Raw genomic sequence first — 20,181 nt, 5'->3', positions numbered from 1 at the left:
CAGTGGCAGTGGCGGGGAGGGGAAGGGGGTGTATGCATATCTGCGCTCTATCTCGGAAATAAAGTTACTATTATCCCCGATTTACCAAGGGAGATCCTGAAACCTGGAGAATAAATTGGAAACCATAATAAAATCGCTCAACTCTGAACGGTGACAGGATCTGATGAGATGACATGTAAAAGTGCTGTGTAGGGCATGAAGCCCTTTGCGACTGCACGAGGCCGCACCGTCTGAGAACGGACCTGTATCTCTCCTGCAGGGGCACCGTGTAGGCCAAGGCCACGGAGGACCCCCCCACCCCTGCACTGCGGTCACTGGCGTCGCCCGGCCACGTGGCCCCAGAGCCATTCAGAATTCCCGGCCCCCTGTCTTCCTGTCTTTCAGCTGGGATTCTGCAAGGGGCCAGCGGGCTCCCAGGTGACCCTGAGCAGCCTGGGGAACCAGACGCGCCTGCTGTTGGACGAGCAGGCGCGTCACCTGCTGAACGAGCAGGAACGCGCCACCATGGCCTACTATCTGGAGGAGTACCGCGGCGGCAGCGTCTCCGTGGAGGCCCTGGTCATGGCCCTGTTCGAGCTGCTCAACACCCACGCCAAGGTGCCCCGCGCCCCTCCTTGGGCAAGGCAGCGGCTCCCGAGGGCTCTGCATCCTCCCAGCCTCCCTCTGTCCCCCACTCCTTTCCCAAGAACCCGCAAAGAACTGGGCGGAAATGGCCCCGGGGCAGACTAGTGACCGAGGCGGCCCCTTGTCCCAGGGAAGGCAGCCCACAGTCTCCTGGGGAAATAGTCAGTTAACGTCCCCTGTGATGCGGGCCCTAACCAAGCGGCTGTCCTTGCTGAGCATACATTTAGAATCATCTGGATTGCTCTTCAAAAGCCATGCCCGGGCCCCGCCCCAGGCTGGTGGATTCCACACATCTGCGGGTGGGAGCCAGCCGCAAGCCCCCAGGGGCTGGCAGCTTTGAGAACCCTGCTCCAGAGGAGGTCTGGGGGTCCCGATGCTGCCTGAAGGAAGAACGGATTAAACCCAGGAGGGGTTGCACGTGGGAAGGTTTAACAGAGGAAACGCGATTTGGAGAGAAGTAGGGAAGGGCATTCTAGGTGGGAGGGACCAGCACGGGCTTCCTGGTGTGTTTGGGGAGCTGCCGTCGTGCCGTCGTGCGTGCTTGCTAAGACACCGGTGAGGACGAGGTGAGAGGGAAGCAGGTGTCAGGTGAGCCCGGCCCAGCATCCGGGCTGTGGCGCTTGGACTTCCCCTAGGACAGTGGGGAGCCACAGGGGGTTAAGGAGGGAGAGGTCAGCAGTCAGGTTTGCACACAGGTCATTTGGAGTAGCAGGGGATGGGTCCCCCCTGCTGTTGGAACTCCGGCTGAGTGCCCTGTTTGTCCCCATCCCCAGTTCTCGCTCCTGTCTGAGGTGAGAGGCACCATCTCCCCCCAAGACCTGGACCGCTTCGACCACCTGGTGCTGAGGCGGGAGATCGAGTCCATGAAGGCACGGCAGCCCCCGGGCCCTGGGGCCGGCGACGCCTACTCCATGGTCTCCTGCAGTGACACAGGCTCCTCCACAGGCAGCCACGGCACCTCCACCACTGTCAGCTCGGCCAGGGTGAGCTGCCCCTGCTCCTGGCTTGATGGCCAGCGGGGGTGGGGCGTCAAGATCTGGCTTTGCAGTGACATGGATCTAGGTGTGACTGTCAGTGCCACCCCTTACCAGGTCTGTCCCTTGCCCTTCTGAGCTTCAGTTTCTTCCCTTGGAAAAACCTCTTCGTTGTTGAATGCCTGATGTGTGCCCAAGCAAGGCTCTGGGAGGTGGTAGAGGTGGCCCTGCCTCTTGGGCTCACAGTCTGCGGGGGGAGCGGGCTCGGGGAGAAAGGTGAAAAACACGGGTAATGAAACAAATAGAAAAAATAGTACCAGTCTGTGGGGGATCCCACCAGAAACCATGGCAGTACATTCATGGGGGTCGCCGTGATGGGATCTTCCCCGAGACACACCCTCTTGTCTTTGGAGCCCACCCTGACTTTCTCCCAGACTCGCCAGCCTCCCCAGAAAAGCATTCGGTCCATTCTGGGCTCTGCCCCTGGGATGTTCAGAGGCAAATTCATCCCAGGAGACCTTTGCAAGGAAGGAGCAAAGGCAATGCCTTGCTGCTCGGTATGGGACCCGGTTATCCCCTTCCGTGTGGCAGGAAGAGCCCGGGCTGGAGGTCAGGAGAGCTGGCGTGGCTCACACTCTCCTTTCCTGTCTTTAGATCTCTCATCAGCGCTCTCCTGGGGAAAGGGCAGGGGAAAGCCGCATTTCTCAAGCCCTGCTATTCCCAGATGCTGAACTGGGAGTTCTTACAGGTGGAATCTCTGTAGACTTGGGACAGATGCAGGTCGCTGTCCCGCTGGAGGGGCAGAGCTGGGGGGTGCGGTGATGTCCAAGGCTGCACGCCGGGGGTTAGTAGGCACAGAAGAGCTTGCAGCCAGCAGGAAACAGCCCTGGGGCAGCGCCCTTTCCTTTGCGGACTGCACATCCCAGTGTAGCTTTTGTTTCTTTTTAGCTCTGGGGATCTGAGTTTCTGGGGAACTTCTATGCCTCTGCCTTCCACCCCTACCCTTCTGAGTCAGCTTCCTCCGCAGGAGTCCTTGTCCCCTCCTGGGGGGACCAGGAAGCTGCCAGGCATTCCTCTAGGGCTCTGGCTGCGGTGGCCAACAGTGGTGGCCATATCATGCTTCGGGACAAGCAGATCACTTCTGGGGCAGGGAAGAGGGTGTTCCCCACTGGGGCTGTGTGTTTGGCCCTGTGCACGTGCTTTGATGTGGTTCCCAGGTGATGAGCTGACTTCAGGTTGCAGGGACCTGGCCCGAGGGGCCATTTCTCTCTGGGTTTTGCTCCCTTGAGGTTGGCCTTGGTAATGCCCATGTGGGGCTTCAGGAGCCGTGAGCCATTGCTCTGAAACCTGGGGGATTGCGGCTTGTAATTCTGGGATGGTCCCTTGAAAGTCGGGAGGAGAGATCCAGTGAGGGGGATGGGGTATGTTCTAGCCTGGGGGCAGAAGATGTCAGTTTAAGCCCCGGCTTCTCTGGGCCTCAGTTTCCCATGAGTAGAATGGTCTAAAGTCTTTGCGCGAGGCTCTGATGGCAGTCAGGGTATCTATTATGTCCAGCTCAGCACTGGACTGCCATGGCCTTGCCCAACCCAGGGGTCTCCCCCAAGCCTGAGAAGTGCTGGTCCCCACCAGTCTCGGCCCCATGCCTCACTGTCCGGTGCCTCAGTTTCCCCACTTGCACTGGGGCAACGATGCTGCTATGCCCAGCTTGCTGGGAGGATTAAATGAGGAGTAACGTCCCTTTTGGCACCAGCATCCCAGAAATACTGTCCAGACCTCGAGAGCAGGTGAAGCCTCTGCTCTTACTTCCCCCAACCTGGCTGGAGAAAACCGCCTTGAGGGTTTGCCTCCAGGGCCTTGCAGACACTTGGAGGCTTCTGGAAAGTACTGGGTTGAGGATCTGCTACCCCCCTTCACTCTTATCCTGCCTCCAGCGCCCTCACATGCACAGCCTGGGGCTCCATCCCTCAGACTCAGAGCTTCGCTGCCGGCACAAGGCTTGGGTCTCTCTGCAATGCAGGTTTTCTCTGATCCAGTCTTCTGAACAAGGGCCGCCTTCAGGCTCTGCCTTCCATTAGCAGGTGTGACCTTGGACAAGTCACTTCTCTGCTTCAGGCCTCTGTCTTCCCACCTGCCAAATGGGAGTGACGATCGCAGCCTCACCTGCTGGCACATCCCAGGGTTTCCTTCCAGAGGCAGTTAGGATGAAGGAGTGCTAGTTGTGGCAACAGGACCTTTTCTTCGAGCCTCCGGTATCCCTGCCGCAAGCAGCTAGAGGAAGCGGAAGAGGGGTTTTAGAGCACTGTGTTCATGTTGCCTTCTCTGTGTGTGTGCATGCGTGCGTGTGTGGCAGAGGGGTGGCTGCTGTGCCCACCGCATCCCTCATATTTATTTGATGTATTTTTCTTTTTGCCTTTTGCCCACCCTTCCTCCCCAGGAGCGGCTGCTGTGGCTTATAGACCTGATGGAGGTACCGTCCTTCCTGCCAGGTGGGGCCGTGGGAGTCCCTTAGCCAGGGTGGAGGTAGGGGGCGTGGCCCTTCCTGCCACCCCCTTATGTCTGCCCCCCGCCCCGGTGGGAACTGGGATTCTTCTTGGTGCTCACTGTCTCTCCTGTTGGCTAGTCCATCAGGTTTCCTCAGGCTTTGGGGCGAGGATGCTCTCTGCTTAAACCTCAGCCCTGCCACTTCCTTGCTGTGTGACCTCAGAAAGGGGTTGTACCTCTCTGAGCTCAGTTTTAGGATCTGTAAGTTGAGGATGATAATTTCTGTACCGTGGAGCTTTTGAGAGACCTCTTGTCTTTTCATATGCTATACACTCTGTCTGGAGTGTTCTCTTTCCCACTTCTCATGGCCTGTCTGTCTCCTCCGTGGGCATCAGCCCTACGCTCACATGCCACCTCTTCCCAGAAGACTTCCTTGATTCTCTGACTTCCCTATGGCTCCTCCAGGCCCCCTGAGTGTCCCATTTTCGTGACTCTTGTCTCATTATATTCTAATAATGTGTACAAGCCTGGCTACTCCCCCTGACCACAGCAGCGATTGTGTCTGGCGTCACCAATGAATCCCTCGTGGCCAGCACAGAGCCTGGCCCATATTAACAACTGGGGCCTTTCTTAATAATCATCATTGTTGGCATTTGTCGAGAGTTCTTCGTGGCATTGCGATAATGCTTTCCAGTCGTATCTCCTTTGACCTTCCCAGTAACAGAAGTGGCAGGTGGTGCCATGATCCCCGTTGCACAGAAAAGTCAGAGAGAGAAGTGACTTGGTCCAGGTCACTCAGCTAGTGACTGGTGGAGTGAGGATTCGGTGTTTATCTACTCACACCAAGTGCCAGGCACTGGTCTGCGGCCCCAGCACATGTCCATGAGCTTTTACTGCAATGATGCTGAACCCCCAAACCTACGTTCCTTTCTTGTGACCCAAATCCTGTCCCTCCTGGAGCTCACCTGCTTTCCTGACTGTTCAAACACCTATCACATGGTTCTCACCTCTTCTGAGTTTGTCTTCCCTGGTAAACAGGAGGGACCAGGGACCAGGCAGGGACCACGTCTTTCTCCTGTCTGTCTGCCCAGTGCCAGCCCAGGCTTTGGAAGTGAGTTGGGGCCCAGGAAATGTGGAGCAGAAACTGAAATGAATCCGCCCTCCCTGGCCACTCAGGGTTATCTTCTAACATCCCAGCCTTCTAACCATCTACCTCCCACATGGTAGGAAAGTGTCCTTTGCTTGGGCAGAGTGGCAGGCGGCTAGCTCTTGTGACCCAGATGCCCCAGACGGTTGCTCCAAATGGAGCCAGTTTCCGTTTAGCCCAATTTCTGTGGGCCAGGCTGTGCAGTTAGCAATCGCAGGTTAAACGTGGCTCATTCTGCAGCCATTTTCCCTTAAACCAGACAGAATCGATTAAAGGAGATCAGATGCAGCCTTCCCCCATTGACAAATTGTGTTTCTTTTCCATGTGTCTAATAGAGAGCCAGCCCTGGGATTTTTCCTGCCTCCAAACAATGTCATTGCCCTGCCATGGGGATGTCAGCCCGGAGAGCGGAGCAGAAGCAAGGCCTGTCTGCTCTTCCTGAGTTCTTCATGGGGCTGGCTGGGGCTGGCTCTCCCAAGTGGTAGCCATGTCACCTTGGGCAGGTGACTTTTGGAGCCTCAGTTTCCGCATCTGTCCACTAGGCGATAAGACCAGTCATCTGTGGGTTGTCATGAAAACTCAGTGAGCTCAGTAGTGGATTTGCAGGTGGGGTACTTGGGATTCTGTGGATACTGTAAAGGCTGGCAAAGGGCACTACAGAGGATTTCAGGGGAAAGGGGGTTGTAGAGGCCAAGGCCAGCCTTGTACATACGAAGCAGGTGCCAGGGAGGTCCCGGGTGGCACTGGGACTGCCCCGCCTTAACCTCAGCCCCTTTCTGCCTGGAATTGAGAGGTTTGTACTATAAGCCTCTCATGTGCCTGGGAAGGGGCTCCCTGGGTCCGCCAAAGGATGCTGGGGTGGAAGCCCTGACTCTAGAAGCCTTACTGTCCGTGTCCCCATGCAGTATGGTGAGAAGTGGATGCTGGATGGGACTGTCAGCGCTTTGCTCCCCTGTGGCCTCTGTGCTTTCCTCCTCATCGGAGGAGGAAAAGTCCTGGGGCAAAAGGAGGGTGGAGAAGCTCAGGCCTGTCTCAGGCCCTTCCGGCTGCAGGACCCCTAACTGTGAAGGTAGCTCTTCGCAGAAATAGGGAGCAAACGATCAGAGGACCTTCTCCCACCTACTGTGTTGTGCGTTTGGTCCAGCCTGGATGGGTTTAGAGGGTCCTCTGCTGGGCAAGCCCACCCTCAGTGGGGGAGCAGGAAGGAGCCCAAGTATTGACTCCATCAGCCAAGCATTCATTGAGCACCCCTCCCTGCCCCCATCCCTGGCTCTGCTGACAGAGAGGTGCCCCAACGACAGCACCTGCCGCCCGGAAGCTTAGCAAGTCCTGTCAGGGAGGCAGCCTCAGATCAAATCACCTACGTAATTCACGCCCTGAGAAGTGGGTCGAGGACTGGGGCCCTGACTGATTGATGCAGGGCGTCAGGGAGGAGATGTTTGAGCTGAGATCTGAAGTCATTGGCATCAGCCTGGCAATCCACAAGGCAAGGAGCTGAGGGGGCCAGATTGGCACGTGCAAAGGCCCTGAGCTCAAGGTTTATGGGCCCTGGAAGGAACTGTGGGAGGTCAGGAGTGCCCGAATGTCAGGGAGGAAGGGGGCAGGGTGCAGGGTTAGCACCAGGAGGCACCGGGGACTTGGGCTTAATCCTGAAACGGTGGAACACCAGTGAGGGTCTCCAGGCAGGAAGTGACGTGATCTTGTTTGCATCTTTTAAGATGCTTCCCCTGTGTGTGGAGAGAGCTCAGAGGTGCGGGAGATGGGGACACGGCGGGGCTATACTGAGGTCCGGGTATACAGGTCTGTCATTGGGCAGACTGGCTCTGCAGCCCCCATCCCAGGAAGCTGCTCGGTGCCCAGCTGGGGGCACGGCCAGGCTGGAGTTCGGTTTTCTGCTTGAGGAGAGTAGCCCATTCCCCCCTCAGAGGCCTCCGCACGAGCGCCCTGCACCCTCAGAACCATAAATTCCTCAGGGACGTCTGCGAGCTTCGGTTTGCTGCAGCTTGGCCTCAGCCCGCGTCTGAAATAAGCAACAATCCTCCCCATGTGGGGACTTGGGAGTGCTGGAAGCTGTTTCCAGCAAACAGAAGCAAGTCCACGGAGGCCAGCCCTGCCCCTCCGGCGCCTGCACTCTCCTGGTTATAAAACAGAGGGGTCAGACTAAGCATTGACCTAAGACGGGGGTCTTTACCTTTCCTGTGCCATGAGCCCCTCTGGCTGGCTGGCAAGCCCTGGCCCCCCTTCTCAAAAGCACAGCCTTAGGTGTTTAAAAGAAAATATGTACGGGTTACCAAAAACCTCAAGTCATAGAGCGGAATGCCATTTTCGGAATACCAAACCAAATCGTAAACCGTGCCTTTCTTGACCAGCACGCACAACAGCAAAGTCTGACGGCGGGTCAGCGAGGCTGTGAGTGTGAAGCCGGCATGAGCACAAGTGGGGTTTTGTGGCATCTGCGACAACCGGGATGTGATGGGAAAGCTCTGGGGCCTCAGTTGGTGACAGTGTCTATGGCACCGACGATTCTGCTGGGTCACGTCGCCTCCACTTATAAGGAAGGAAATGTTCCATATGGGTTGGAGGTTCATGCAAAGAGAGAAGCAGTGTTTTCCCCTTAGCTGGGTTCTTGGGTCACCGCCTCCCTCGTGGAGCCCTGCTTCCCTGAGGGCCCTTCCAGCCCTGACCTGGAGATTCCGGGTCACGCTCTCTGTCCACGGAACAAAGTCCTCTTCCTGAGATCATTGGGAGGGTGATGCATGGGGGCAGAAAGTGGCACGTTCTGTCTGTGCCACACAGGCCTCCTGAGGACCTCTGTGCTTTGGTGGGCAAACATGGTGGCAGGAGTGGACAGATGGTAAAAGTGCCCAGAGCCAGCCAGGAGCTGGGCCGTTCCCATGGTCTCGGCCACGCGAGTGAGTGTGGGTTCCAGCCCTCTGTTTGGGGATCCACACCCCTCTGCCCTTCCCTATCAGCTTCCAGACTTCCAGCCCCACCCCTTGCTTAGAAAGCCCCAGAGCAGGGCCATCCTGTCTCCACCAGCATGGCCATCAGCCCAGGGTCTGGCTCCATGATCCTTTTGGACCCCCAGTCCTGTCCCCTTCACTCCAGGCAACCCCATTACCCCCCAGGAATGCCAGGACTCTGGCTCAGCCCAACTGGTTCCCTCCCCCACCCCGACCTTCCTGGAGTGATGGCTTCTGTCGGCCAGCTCCAGCTCTTTCCTCTTTCCTTGCTCTCCACCTCTCCCTCCTGTCTTCCTTCTCTTCCTTCTCTCTTACTTCCACTCCCCTCTCTACTTTCCATCCTCTGTCCCTCCCCCTGGCCTCGGGCAGAAGTCTCAGCCAGTGGTGACCTTCCAGAACTTTTGTGACTCAGGGTCTCCATTTCCCATCTACAGAGGGGGAAGGCCCCCTAGCCTCAGGCCTCTGGTTCGTTTAGGGGCAGAGCTGGGGAGAGCCTGTTGTCCTGACATCAGAGCAAAGAAGTCAGAAGAACAAAGAGCTGAAAATAGCACCTTTATGTAAGAGCCTTCCCTTGTAATGAGGGGATGAAGGAGGAGATACCAGGGAATTGGGCTGGGGGAGGGGGGAGGGAGAGGAGCACCTCGTTTTGCTGAGGTGACACCTGGGCCAGCATCATCGTTTCCAGAATCACGAGTCCACCTGGCAGAGGTCAGCACGGGTGACTGCCCTGCATGATTTCATTTTGTTTTGGCCACACAGTTCCCTCAGACCGGACTCCTGGGATATCCGGGCCCTGACAGGGCCAACTCCGACAAAAAGAAGTTCTTTTCTCTGAGAGGAAAGGGAATTTTCTGAACCGTCACTGATTTGAGGAGGAAGGAGATGGGGGGAGCAGCAGGTCCAGAGGGCGTCCTGGCTCTTGAGACTAGCAGTCTGAATAACAGTCAGACCTTGAATACGGCTCTGCTTCCCGCCTCATCCTTGCTGTGTGACCTTGGGCAGGTGGCCTTCCCTCTCTGAGCCTCAGTGACCTCAGCTGTCGAACAGATGAAGGGCCCCCTGTAGCAGGACTAATTGAGCCACAGAGTCTAAACCTCAGTGGGTGCAGGAAGAGGGGGCTCCGAGCCGCCGGCGGGGCACGATGAGGAGGCCAGGAGGCGCGGGCTGGCTCCTGCACGAGCTCTGACCTTGATCTTCCTCTCGAAGCCCGTTCCTCGAGCGTTTCTGCTGACACGTCCCCGGGGTTTGTAGCCTGCTGTCGCTAGCTATTTCAGACGCACAAGGAGCATGGCTCGGGGACTCGTGGCTTCTGAGCGTCTGGATCGGGCAGATGGAGTCTGGCAGGGCCGGGCTCTGACCCGTCTGCTGTTTGCTCCACTTCAGGCCTTCCTCCCAGGGCTGGATATGTACTCCCCCCCGCCCCTGCATCCTCACCCTCCCGACTTTCCATCCCTGCCTTGCCCGTTGGCTCCAGGATGCTATTCATAGTGAGGACGGGGCTGAGGCCAGGGGCCAGCGATGGCTCTATTGTTTCATGTCAACGAGGGGCGCTCCCAGGGAGCTCTGGTTCCTACGATCTCGGGGCCCTATCCCATTCTGGGGTCAGGGCAGTGCTGCCTGGCTTTGGGACCACCCCTGCCTTGTCCGCTGTAGAATGTCCGTGTGGTCTTGGACAGGTCACTTCCCTCTCTGAGCATAAATGTAAAAGCTGGGAAAGAGGGAGGATCCCCGGGCCTGCCCCAGTGGAGAGTCAGATGAGATCATGTGAGTAAAATGCCCGGCAGAGGGCCTGGTGCGTCCTCCCTAGCTGTGGTCAGTTCTCCACTGTACCTCTGAGAGCAAGTCACACCTGCTCTGTGGTCTGCAGCAAAGTCATGCTTGTGTTGTCGGGGCCCTGGATCCTTCCTCTCTCCCTCCCGGGGGCCCAGTTACCACTGCCGGCCGCATCAGTGGTCCTGAGTCCGAGTGTGTGGGCACCTACTGTGTGCATGGCCCTCTGCGGGTGTTGGGGACGCAGTGACCTGCGCACCATTTATCCCTGCGAGCCAAGGCTGCCTGATACATACTTGTTGGCCAAAGCTCCCAGTACCAGAACAGGCAGAATCCCATGGCTTTGGTCCCACCTTGGACTGTCACCTGAGCCCCACAGTGGCCTGCAGGTTGAATCCAGGGACAGGCGGCAGTGGCTGCGTCTGAGTGTGGCCGAGACCCCTCCGGCCTTTGCCGGAGACACCTCCTCGCAGGCCTCTGATCCCTCTCGGCACCTGCTGCAGAGGCCGGGGCTGTCACCGTCAAGTCTGGGGAGGGAATCACTGCACGCACCAGCCCTGCCCCGCCATTCGACTCTGGGCGGGCGGTGGTGCCCCGCTGCCTATTTCCAGGGAGCACTGGACTCATCCTGGTTTGGGAGGAGGGAGACGGCTGTTTCCTTTCGGCCAGAGTGTCCACATGGGCCCCGGGGGTGGGGGCATTTGCAGCCGTGAGGTGGCGGGGGCAGATTCGCCGGGTCGCAAGCTTCTGATAAGGACTGTTGCCTGCCCTCGTGTATTTGTGCCAGGCCCTGTTCTGCACACTTTTTAAGTGTTAATACATCAGCCCCATGAGACAGGGACTGCCGTTACCCCATGCTGCAGATGAGGAAAGCAGCACAGAGCCAATCAGTGATTGGCCGTGAGTGGCAGAGCTGGGTGTGGTGCCCCTTACTCAGTGGCTGGGAGGGCAGCCCTATCACCCCCACCCCACGGATCCCCTGCTGTCTTTGCAACCCTGAGGCCGCAGCAGCGTCTTCCCGGTGCAGGGGACGAGGTTGGAGACAGTCGGGATGCTGAAGTTTGCATGGCAGCCTCAGCTTTGTTGGTCAAATGAGGCAGGTGTCCCAGCCTGACGTCACGGGACCAGATAAAGAGGCCTGGGTACGAAAGGCTCCGAGCCGGGAGGGCCGAGTGCCTCCTTGGAGGGTTCCCACGACTTCGTGATTACGTGCCCTTTGCCTGCCCAGAATGGTTGAGGCTCCAGGAGCGTCATTCGAGATGGGGATCAGTGTGGAGTGGCCTGGCAGCCTGTGCCCCAGGGAGTCTGGCATCAGGGGGCCCCTCCATCCCTACCCACTGCCTTCACCCGAATCCAAGCCACCGTGACTGTTCTCCACGATGATCTGCGGGAGCGGCCTTGCCTAATTCTCTGCCTCCTGGGGCCTCCTCCATGCCAGCCAGAGTGATTGATGAGTTCATTCAGCCCTCGATTCATTTGCTTAGTAAATATTTATCAAGCAGCAACAGTCCTAAACACTGAGGATAGAGTAGGAACCAGGTGGTCACAAGTCCTGCCTTTGAGGAGTTTTTATCCTAATGAGAGAGACAAACAAGAAGCAAATTGATAATATAACATCACGTGGTGGTAAATTTATACAGAAAAATGAAGCATGGTCAGGGGTTAGACAGAGGGGTAGGGGTGGGGAGGGGTGCTGTTTTAGACAGGGCTGGTCCAGGAAGGCCTCAGTGGAGGTCAGTGCTAAATGAAGTGGGGGAGTGAGTCTGTGAGGGCAGGGAGAACAGTGAGTGCCAAGGCCCTGGGGTAGGAACCATCCCATCCTATTGGAGGAGTTAGCAAGAAGGGGCCCAGTCACAAGACACAATGAGTGCAGACTTTGGAATTTTCTCCAGGGAAAATGGAAAGACCCTGGAGGGTTAGGAGTTGGAAAGAGATATTGTCTGACTTATGTTTCAAGGATTACATCCTGGCTGCTGGGTGAAGGAAGTGACTGGTGTAAAGGAGAAAAATAAAGCAGGGCCGGGGGTAGGGGTGGCGATTTTAGGTGGCGTCATCAGGATAGACTTCTCGGAGGAGGTGATATTTAGGGAAGGTCTTGAAGGAGGTAAGAACGGAGCATGCATTGTGGATAGCTGAACGGGAGCATGTTCCAGGCAGAGGGAGCAGCCAGCGTGAAGGCCCTGACATGCCTGCATTGTTCCGGGGCAGCTGGAGAGGAAGTGAGTAAAGGGAATCTTCATAGAAGACAAACTTGACCACATCGCCATGGCAACCCACTGCCCTCAGCCTCAAGTCCCAGCAGCTCCATGCTTGAGTCACATGGCACTGCTTGAAGATTCTCATACCTCCTTCCTGCTTTATGTATGCCCTGCCCTCTGAAACACCGTCATTCCCTCCTTTGCCCAACTCACCCCCAAGACTCAACTTTAAGCCATGCTCCCTACTCCAGGAAGCCTTCCTTGATAACCCCTCCCCAGCTGCTTCTACGCCTGTAACTCCTCACTGTGCACAGTCTCCTCCTTGCTTGCTTGTGTCGAACCCACTTCCTCTAGGCTCCTGAGGGCAGGGGTGGTGTCTCACCTCCTCTGTGGCCCCAGGCCGGCATCTGTCCAGCACTGAGACTGCTCACTATGGATGGCTGCACTTGAGACGTGAGCCAGGGGTTGGTGGTGGAGGCTCGTTGCCATCCTGGGCTCTGTGGGGTGGAGAAATGGCTCCCCTGAGCCCTCAAGAGAGCTCCTTGAGAGAGGGGCGCTGCTCAGCCTCCCAGGGACAGCCTGCGGATGACCTAACGGCAGCTCAGTGTCACTTGAGGGAGTTTGAGGCTTCTTCCACTGAGTTAGAGAAGGAAGCAAGAAACGGGCATTTTTGCATTTTTGCAAAAGAAGGTTTCTTTAAACCTTAACCACCTGCCTCACAATTAAAACCATTAAATTAAAAAGAGAGAGCCTACCTCTCACTTGCATCCTGCCATTGTCACACCTTCCTGGGCTTCTGTCCAAGAGGACCTTTGGGTTTTGGAAGGCGCCGAGCGTGTGGAACATGGCACCCAGAGCCCAGCTTTGGGAGTGCCCAGGCCAGAGCCACCCCACAGAGAGTTGAGGGGACGCCTGGAAAGCCTCAAAGAAAAATTGATTTCAAAACGACCGGCAGGAAAATTGACATTAATTTTAATGTGTAAATCTCCCAAGAGCGGGGAATGTCTGGACAAGCAGAAACCACAAGAAGGTGTCACGGGACGCATCATGCATTCTGGTATCTCAGAGGGCAAACTGCTTTTCCCTTCTCAGTTTATATTTGCTCACATTGCTTTCTTCTCCGTTTCTAGAACACTCTGGACCTGGAGGAAACTGGTGAGGCTGTCCAGGGCAATATGAACACCCTCCCAGATGTTTCCCTGGTAAGACCCTCTCTGGCTCTTTCCCTGAGTTTTGCCCTCCCTAGTCTGCCTGAAGCCGGGGGTGGGGGCTGGCTAGCTCCTCAGTGAGAGCCACAAGGAGGGGACAGAGGCCCTCAGACCCGGCCCCAGGCCTGTGCACAAGGCGTTGCTCAGCTCTTTCCAGCGGGAACAGGACTGTTTTCGCTCCTTCTGGGGATTTCAGGCAGGGAGTCAGGCTGTTTGCTGAGTGGGTGTTACTTTTGATACCTTATCTGAACGTTATCACAACAACTACTGACACGAGGAGTGTGTGAACTCCCTGCAGAGGCCATAGGACCGCACCGGAAATGGACTTTAGATGTGACCTTGGACCCCTATGTGCACATCCACAGGCCGGGCAGCGTCACTGTCACTATGACCCAAATAACTTCTGAATGGCCTGGACTCGAGCCAGCTGCCTGGGTTCAAATCCCACCTCTGCCACTGACTGTGTGACTCTGGGCAAGTTTCTTAACCTCTCTGTGCCTTGGTTTTCCCCTCTGTAGCATGGGGATAAGAATAGTGTACCTACCCACCAGTTTGTGGCAAGGGGGAAATTAGTCCATGTAAGTAAAGCGTTTGGGACAGGGCACTGTCATCAGACCTTTCAAGTGCCGGATGTTGGCCTAGGCAGAGGAGAAATAGCAGTGACCGTATCTGTCACTACGGCTCACCACGCACCTGCTGGACGGCAGGCACCTGCAAACACATGCCTACGGGGCTCCTCACGTCCCCACACCCCCGCTGGGCAGGTGCGGGTTTCCCACTGCCCAGAGAGGCGCTCCGAGAGGCGCCGTGCCTTGCCCAGGACCGCACAGCCCCCACGCCCATGTGACTGTCCCCTCTGTCCATTCTCTCTCCCTCCAGTCCCGCACATCTCCTCTCTCTAGTAGCCACGATCATCTTCTAAAAAGAAAAGCCAAAGAAATGCTTTTTGTGTTGTGCAGCCACCTCTAATTAAGTCTTGTTCCCTGTGACAAGCCCTGGCGGATGCCAAGAACTTCAATTCCCACAGGTAACGATGCCATCGCCGGAGACGACCGCCAGGATGCCGACGCTTATCAGCTGCTGAGATGGGGGAGCAGTTTTCCACTGGGGTGTTGCATTATTCAGAGCAGCGTGGCCGAGAGCTGATAGAGCGGGACAGAATTCCAGCCGCGGCCTGGGCCGCTCGGGACTCCCCTCTACCAGCCACCATGGGCTCTGACTCCTTCTACTCCTGTTGGGTCTTTTGGCAGGATGATGTCAAAGCCACCTCCGAGGGGCTGCCGAGCTGCAAGCCACCGCCTCCCCCACCGCCTCTGGCCCAAGGCCACAACCGCCTGCCTGCCCAGCCCAGAAAGCCAGGGAGAGAGGACCTCCAGCCGCCGTCCTCCGCGTCTTCCCACTCGGGCATCGTCTTCTCAGCCCCCAGGAACCGCAGCCCACCGGCGGGCACTGCGCCCACCCCAGGGGCCTCCTCAGCACAAGACTCGCCCTCCTCCCCCATCTATGCCTCCGTCTCCCCTGCCAACCCCGGCTCCAAGAGGCCGCTGGACGCCCACCTGGCCCTGGTCACCCAGCACCCCATCGGCCCCTTCCCGCGCGTCCAGTCGCCCCCGCACCTGAAAAGCCCCCCTGCAGAGGCCACGCTGGCGGGGGGCTGCCTCCCACCACCCTCCCCCTCTGGCCGGCCAGACGTGACAGGCACCAACCAGCACTTTGTCATGGTGGAGGTGCACCGGCCAGACAGCGAGCCGGACGTGAACGAAGTGAGGGCGCTGCCCCAGACACGCAGTGAGTACTGGCCGCCCCCGCCTGGGCTGGGCTCGGGCGCCCCCTGAGTGGTCTTGGGGGCATCCAGGCCGCTTCAGGCTGATCTGCCCATCGACATAGTTAGAGTGGAAGCATGTACAGGGTCCGAGTGCCCTGGGGAACAGGGTCCTGAGCCCGTGTGGATGCGGGTGTGAGCCCTCATTCTGCCACTTAGCTGTGTGACCACGACAAGCTGTGGGAGGAGATTCAGTGACAGCCCCGCTGGGTCGCTGGGAGGGTTGGGCTCTCCCTCCAGCGCCCCCAGTCCTGGCCACCTTGCAGTCTCCATCTCCCCGGTGAGACCAGGCTCCTTGAGGACAGGGGTGGCCTCTGTGATTGCTGTCCCCAGGGCCTGGCACAAGGCAAGTGCTGGGGGGAAAGGCGGATATGGAAAGTACTGTCCCTCGACCCCAGGAGGTCTCCAGATCTGGGGGAGGGGGCGCTGCAGGGTCGGAGGGCAGGCTTGACCTCGCAGACACCTGGGATGAGGCTGCGGCCCCAGAGTTTCCAGAGTCCAGGCTGAGGAGGATGGCCGCGTAAAGCCTGAAACCTTGGCGGCCTCTGGATCTGGCTCACACTCTGGCTCTCGAGCTCCTCCCTCCCCTTAGCAAGTTGGGTGCATTGTGCTGGGTTCTGGTGCCATCTTGTGGCTAAAACGATGTATCAGTCCAGCGAACCGAGTGCCTGCTGTATGCGAAACAGTGGGCGGGCTAGGATGCAGAGTGCAGGGACCCCGGCCTCAGGAGCTCGGCGAGGGAAGGCAGCTGAGGGGACAGCAGGCAGGATGTGGTGAGAGACACCGGAGGTATCACCTGGCCCTGAGCCCAACACAACGAAAATTAAAGCTGTCTGTCGTGCACAGTTTCCTGTGCACCAGATACGTTCTAGGGGCCCTGCTTCTCTGAGCAACTCATCTCAGCCTCCCAACAGTCCTGTGGGGCTGGTACTGTTGTCCCCCATTCTACAGATGAAAGAGCTGAGTCACAGAAGGTGCCTGTGGAACAGTCTAGAGCAAGTGTGCTCTCTTGTGGGCCTCACACCACACATCGTATCTAATTAAGTCTTTACGCTAGCTTCTCCACGGGCATCAGTGCTCCCGGAGGCTCAGAGGCCCAGAGGCTGTGTAGCTCACCTGGGGTTGCTCGAGCCAGGCAGAGAGGATTCAGACCTGACCTACTGGTCTCTAGAGGGTCTCCGATTCAGGGGCCCAGCCATCACACACACAGCAGAGCAGCTCGGAGCTGACTGGCGAACGAGGCTGTGTGCCCACCACTCAGCTCAGGCCAGTGGGGTTGTGGAGGGTACAGACCAGGCATGGCAAACCTTCCCTTGTTTTATTGAGAAGCTAGAAGTTTAATTTTTATGTGAAATACCCTAATTTGAATGTGTGAGTTGAGCATTAAAATTTGACAGTTGGAGAAAATAATAATCAGAACCCACATCCGTGGGCTGGGTTTGCCTCCTGACCTCTGTTTTCATCATTACGCCATGGGCCGAGAACTGGGTGGGGTCAGAGCAGAGGTCTTGGTGGCCTTGAGGCCAGCCCCGGGTGGAAGGGCAGGTCTCAGTGGTAGAAAGGTGGTAGGGAGTCTCCCTCCCTCCAGCCCTGTGATCCCTTCATTCCTCCCTAGTCCATGCCTGGGGAATCTCTACAGCCTTCCAGTCTGCAGCTCCATCACCTCCTCCAGGAAGCCCTCCCTGACCCCAGCGGTATAAACCACCACTCTCCTCCCGTTCCCCCTCCCAGCAGCCTCCACGCTCTCCCAGCTCTCGGACAGTGGGCAGACCCTGAGCGAGGACAGCGGCGTGGACGCCGGTGAGGCAGAAGCCAGCGCCCCGGGCCGAGGCAGACAGATGGCATCCACCAAGAGCAGGAGTAGCAAGGAGCCACCTCGAAACGAGAGGACCACAGAGGGGGCCACCAAACCGGTGAGCGAGGAGGACGGGATACAGAGGACTAAGTGGAGGGCAGGGCCCCCCAGGTGGAGCACAGGAGGTCCCCAAGCAGGGTTCAGCTTGACAAGTGACCACCACGGGGAGGAAGTGAGCCCCCACCGCTGGAGGGGTGTGGGTCCCCAGAGCGAACACTGTATCAGGAGTCTGGAGGCCCAGGTTAGGTCCCACCTTTGCCACTGACATTGACAAGCCGAGCTCTAAAAGTTGGTCTTGAGGGTCTCCCAGCTCAGGTCTGAGTTGGCATGCTGGCTAAGGCAGTCAGGCCTGGGTCCGAGTCCTAGTACCACCACCAGGCAGCCTCGGGCTGGCCCTTTAACCTCCTGAGCCTCGGGAGTTTTTGTAGCGATTAGAGAGCTGGCAACACCAGTTCTTAGCTTAGTGCTAACATACTGGCGGCTCCCAGCCCAGGGCTGGAGTCTGAGCCCTTTTGACCCAGCGGCAGGTCATGGCCAGTCCAGCCTCCCCCCCCACCTCCAGCCAGGCCCGTCCACTGACAAGGCCTCAGGCACTAGTCTCCTGCTCACACCCACAGCCTGGACTCCTGGAGCCCACATCCACCCTCGTCCGCGTGAAGAAGAGTGCGGCCACCCTGGGCATTGCCATCGAGGGCGGCGCCAACACCCGCCAGCCCCTGCCTCGGATCGTCACGATTCAGGTACACCTCCGCGGGCCCCACTTGACCCCTGAGGGCCCCTCTCTCAGCATCCCCAGGGTTCCGCCCCCTTCCAGATGACCTGCCACCAGAGGCACACCCAGACCCTTTGCCCTCCCTGAGCCTGTTTTCCTCCAGGGCATCGGACACCCAGATTGCAGCCTGCTTGGCGGTGTTGGGCCTGGCCCGGTGGGCGTCTAAGGCAGGCCAGCCTCGCCCTCGGCTGCCTCGAGTGCCCCTGCCCTGTGTCTCGCCCCTGCAGCGAGGCGGTTCGGCCCACAACTGTGGGCAGCTCAAGGTGGGCCACGTGATCCTGGAAGTGAACGGGCTGACACTCCGGGGCAAGGAGCATCGGGAGGCGGCCCGGATCATCGCAGAGGCCTTCAAGACCAAGGAGCGAGACTACATCGACTTTCTGGTCACCGAGTTCAACGTGATGCTCTAGAGGCTGTGGCCTGGAGGCCTCCTGCTGCTGCCCAGTCCCTGGCCCCGGTCCCTCTTCCCTCCTGGCACTATTAAGCTCCTGGAGGGCCGGGGCTGCATAGCCAGGGTAGCAGGAAGACATCTCCCCACTCTTTCCCGGCCCGCTGGCCCAGAACCAGGAGAAGAAAGCCGGGTGAGGCAAACAGAAGGCCAGGTCGGGATCCGGTGCCATGCCTGGGGTATGCAGTAGGCGCTCAGTATAAGCAGTGGGTGTTGGGAAAGAGAGAAAGTCCACCTGAGGCCTGCTAGGGCCTGGCCCCTGGGTTGGATAGAGGCACTGTGCCCCGTCCCCCGTCAGCTAGGACCTGGCCCCATCCTCAGATGTCTGAGCCTTTATCTGGATTGAGGCCACATGAGAATTGGTGGACACGGCTCCCAGCCCAGGGGGCATCGCGCAGGACCTTTAGTGCCACAAATAAACATCAAGCACCCCCCATTCACCCCCCTTTCTTCCTGGCTCCTTGTCCCCCCATAGTATTTATTATTTATTTCCCCTCTCGTCACCCCTAGGGACCCCAAGACCCCAGCTTCCCACCCCACCCGCAGCCTATCCCAGAGGCCTTGCAGGGGACCAGCGATGTCAGTGTATTTATATACAGAGCTTATGACTTTAATTTTTCAATAAAGAAACCTGAACAAGGTTAGGGTCCAGTGTGCTGTGTGGCCTGCCTTTGTGGCTGGGATTTCGATTGCTAGACCTGAAGAGGGGTGGGTAGAACAGAGCCATGCATACCACCAGCCTCTCCCCCTGCCGTTCGTGGCTCCACGTGGGACGCACAGCAGGGATGCAGGGGCACCTGGGCCACACCCGCATCTTGGAGCACCTTACTTGAAGGTCGTTCACAGAAAATACTTTGAAATTAAAACACACAGGTATGTTCTGGGGCCGAATGCACAATGTGCATGGATGTGTTCAGACACAGGGAGGTGGCCTGCCTTAGGGGGGTCCCAGAAGCGGACTCTGACAAGGATCCGTATGCAGGTGATTCATGAAGGCAACGCTCCCACAGTAGACCAGTAAGGGAGTGGAGAAATCAGGAGGGGAAAAAGGAGGAAGCCAAGCAGGGGGCGGATTTCAGGCAAAGTCCTGGGATGGTGGCTGCAGCCTGAGCCCACAGGGGGCCCTGGAGTCAAAGTGGGCCCAGAGTCATTCCCACTCAGGGCAAGGGGACAGGACTTTCATGCTGTCGGCCTTTGGATAAGGCCTGGGGAGGGGAAGGGGGAGAGAGGCAGTAAATTCCCAGTCACATTCCCATTCTTCACCTGTGCAGGTCAAGCTGTTCCAGGAGCCAAGGGCAGTGGGTGTTAGAAGCAAAAACACATGGTTGGTTGGGGGGGTGGGGGGCGGCGCGCAGGGAAGGAAGGAGGCAAAAAAAAATGGTCTGCTACACAGCCCCAGTTCCGGTTTCCTTCAACCCCGGGTTTCTGTGGGACAAGAAGACTTGGGGAAGTCCTGCTTTGTCCAGCCTTGTGTTCAGAGGTCAGCCACAGGGGGGTTAGGGGCAGCTGAAGCCACAGACCTGGACCAGATCTTTCTTTTAGCTGCTCCTGTCCCCTTCCCAGCCCAAGGAGACCACCTGAGGCCAGGGCCCGGGATTCCACTTGATCTCCGAAGCAGCCAGTATCCCTGAAGCCCTAGCCCCTCCTGCGGGGACTCTATATGCCCCTCCCCCGTCCTAATACCCCTGCAGGGAATAACTCCCACCTGGCTGTCCCCCCACTCCCCTCCCCCAATCTCCTGGCATCAGAAGCCAAATCCTGCGTGGTCGTGGGCCCGTGATCTCACCCTTCTAGGCCCCAATTCCCCATCTGGAAAATGGGGTGTGGTAGGCCGAATAAGGACCTTAAAGATAGCCAGGTTCCTGCAACTTGTGGATGTTCCCTTATATGGCGAAGGGACTTTGCCTGTGGGATTAAGG

At 58.0% G+C, this 20,181-nt stretch overlaps 1 protein-coding gene across 2 annotated transcripts in view; it reads left to right on the top strand.

The window, feature by feature from the left end:
- The window catches only part of WHRN (whirlin), an 86,314-nt gene extending 67,408 nt beyond the window's left edge, over window positions 1-18,906 (top strand). Inside the window, exons 6-13 of one of the 2 annotated variants that reach the window (XM_040631785.1) lie at window positions 385-597; window positions 1,398-1,607; window positions 4,033-4,065; window positions 13,288-13,359; window positions 14,616-15,153; window positions 16,919-17,100; window positions 17,660-17,782; window positions 18,042-18,906. In XM_040631785.1, the coding sequence (XP_040487719.1) occupies window positions 385-597; window positions 1,398-1,607; window positions 4,033-4,065; window positions 13,288-13,359; window positions 14,616-15,153; window positions 16,919-17,100; window positions 17,660-17,782; window positions 18,042-18,224 (1,554 nt within the window). In that variant the 3' untranslated portion in view covers window positions 18,225-18,906. The remainder of the gene's footprint in view (window positions 1-384; window positions 598-1,397; window positions 1,608-4,032; window positions 4,066-13,287; window positions 13,360-14,615; window positions 15,154-16,918; window positions 17,101-17,659; window positions 17,783-18,041) is intronic. The other variant, XM_040631786.1, reaches the window with a different exon arrangement.
- Window positions 18,907-20,181: the final 1,275 nt, after the last annotated feature.

Source organism: Ursus maritimus, unplaced genomic scaffold (genome assembly GCF_017311325.1).
Source record: "Ursus maritimus isolate PB19 unplaced genomic scaffold, ASM1731132v1 scaffold_17, whole genome shotgun sequence".
NCBI classification, from domain to species: Eukaryota; Metazoa; Chordata; class Mammalia; order Carnivora; family Ursidae; genus Ursus; species Ursus maritimus.
This window is presented reverse-complemented; position numbering and strand designations above follow the sequence as displayed.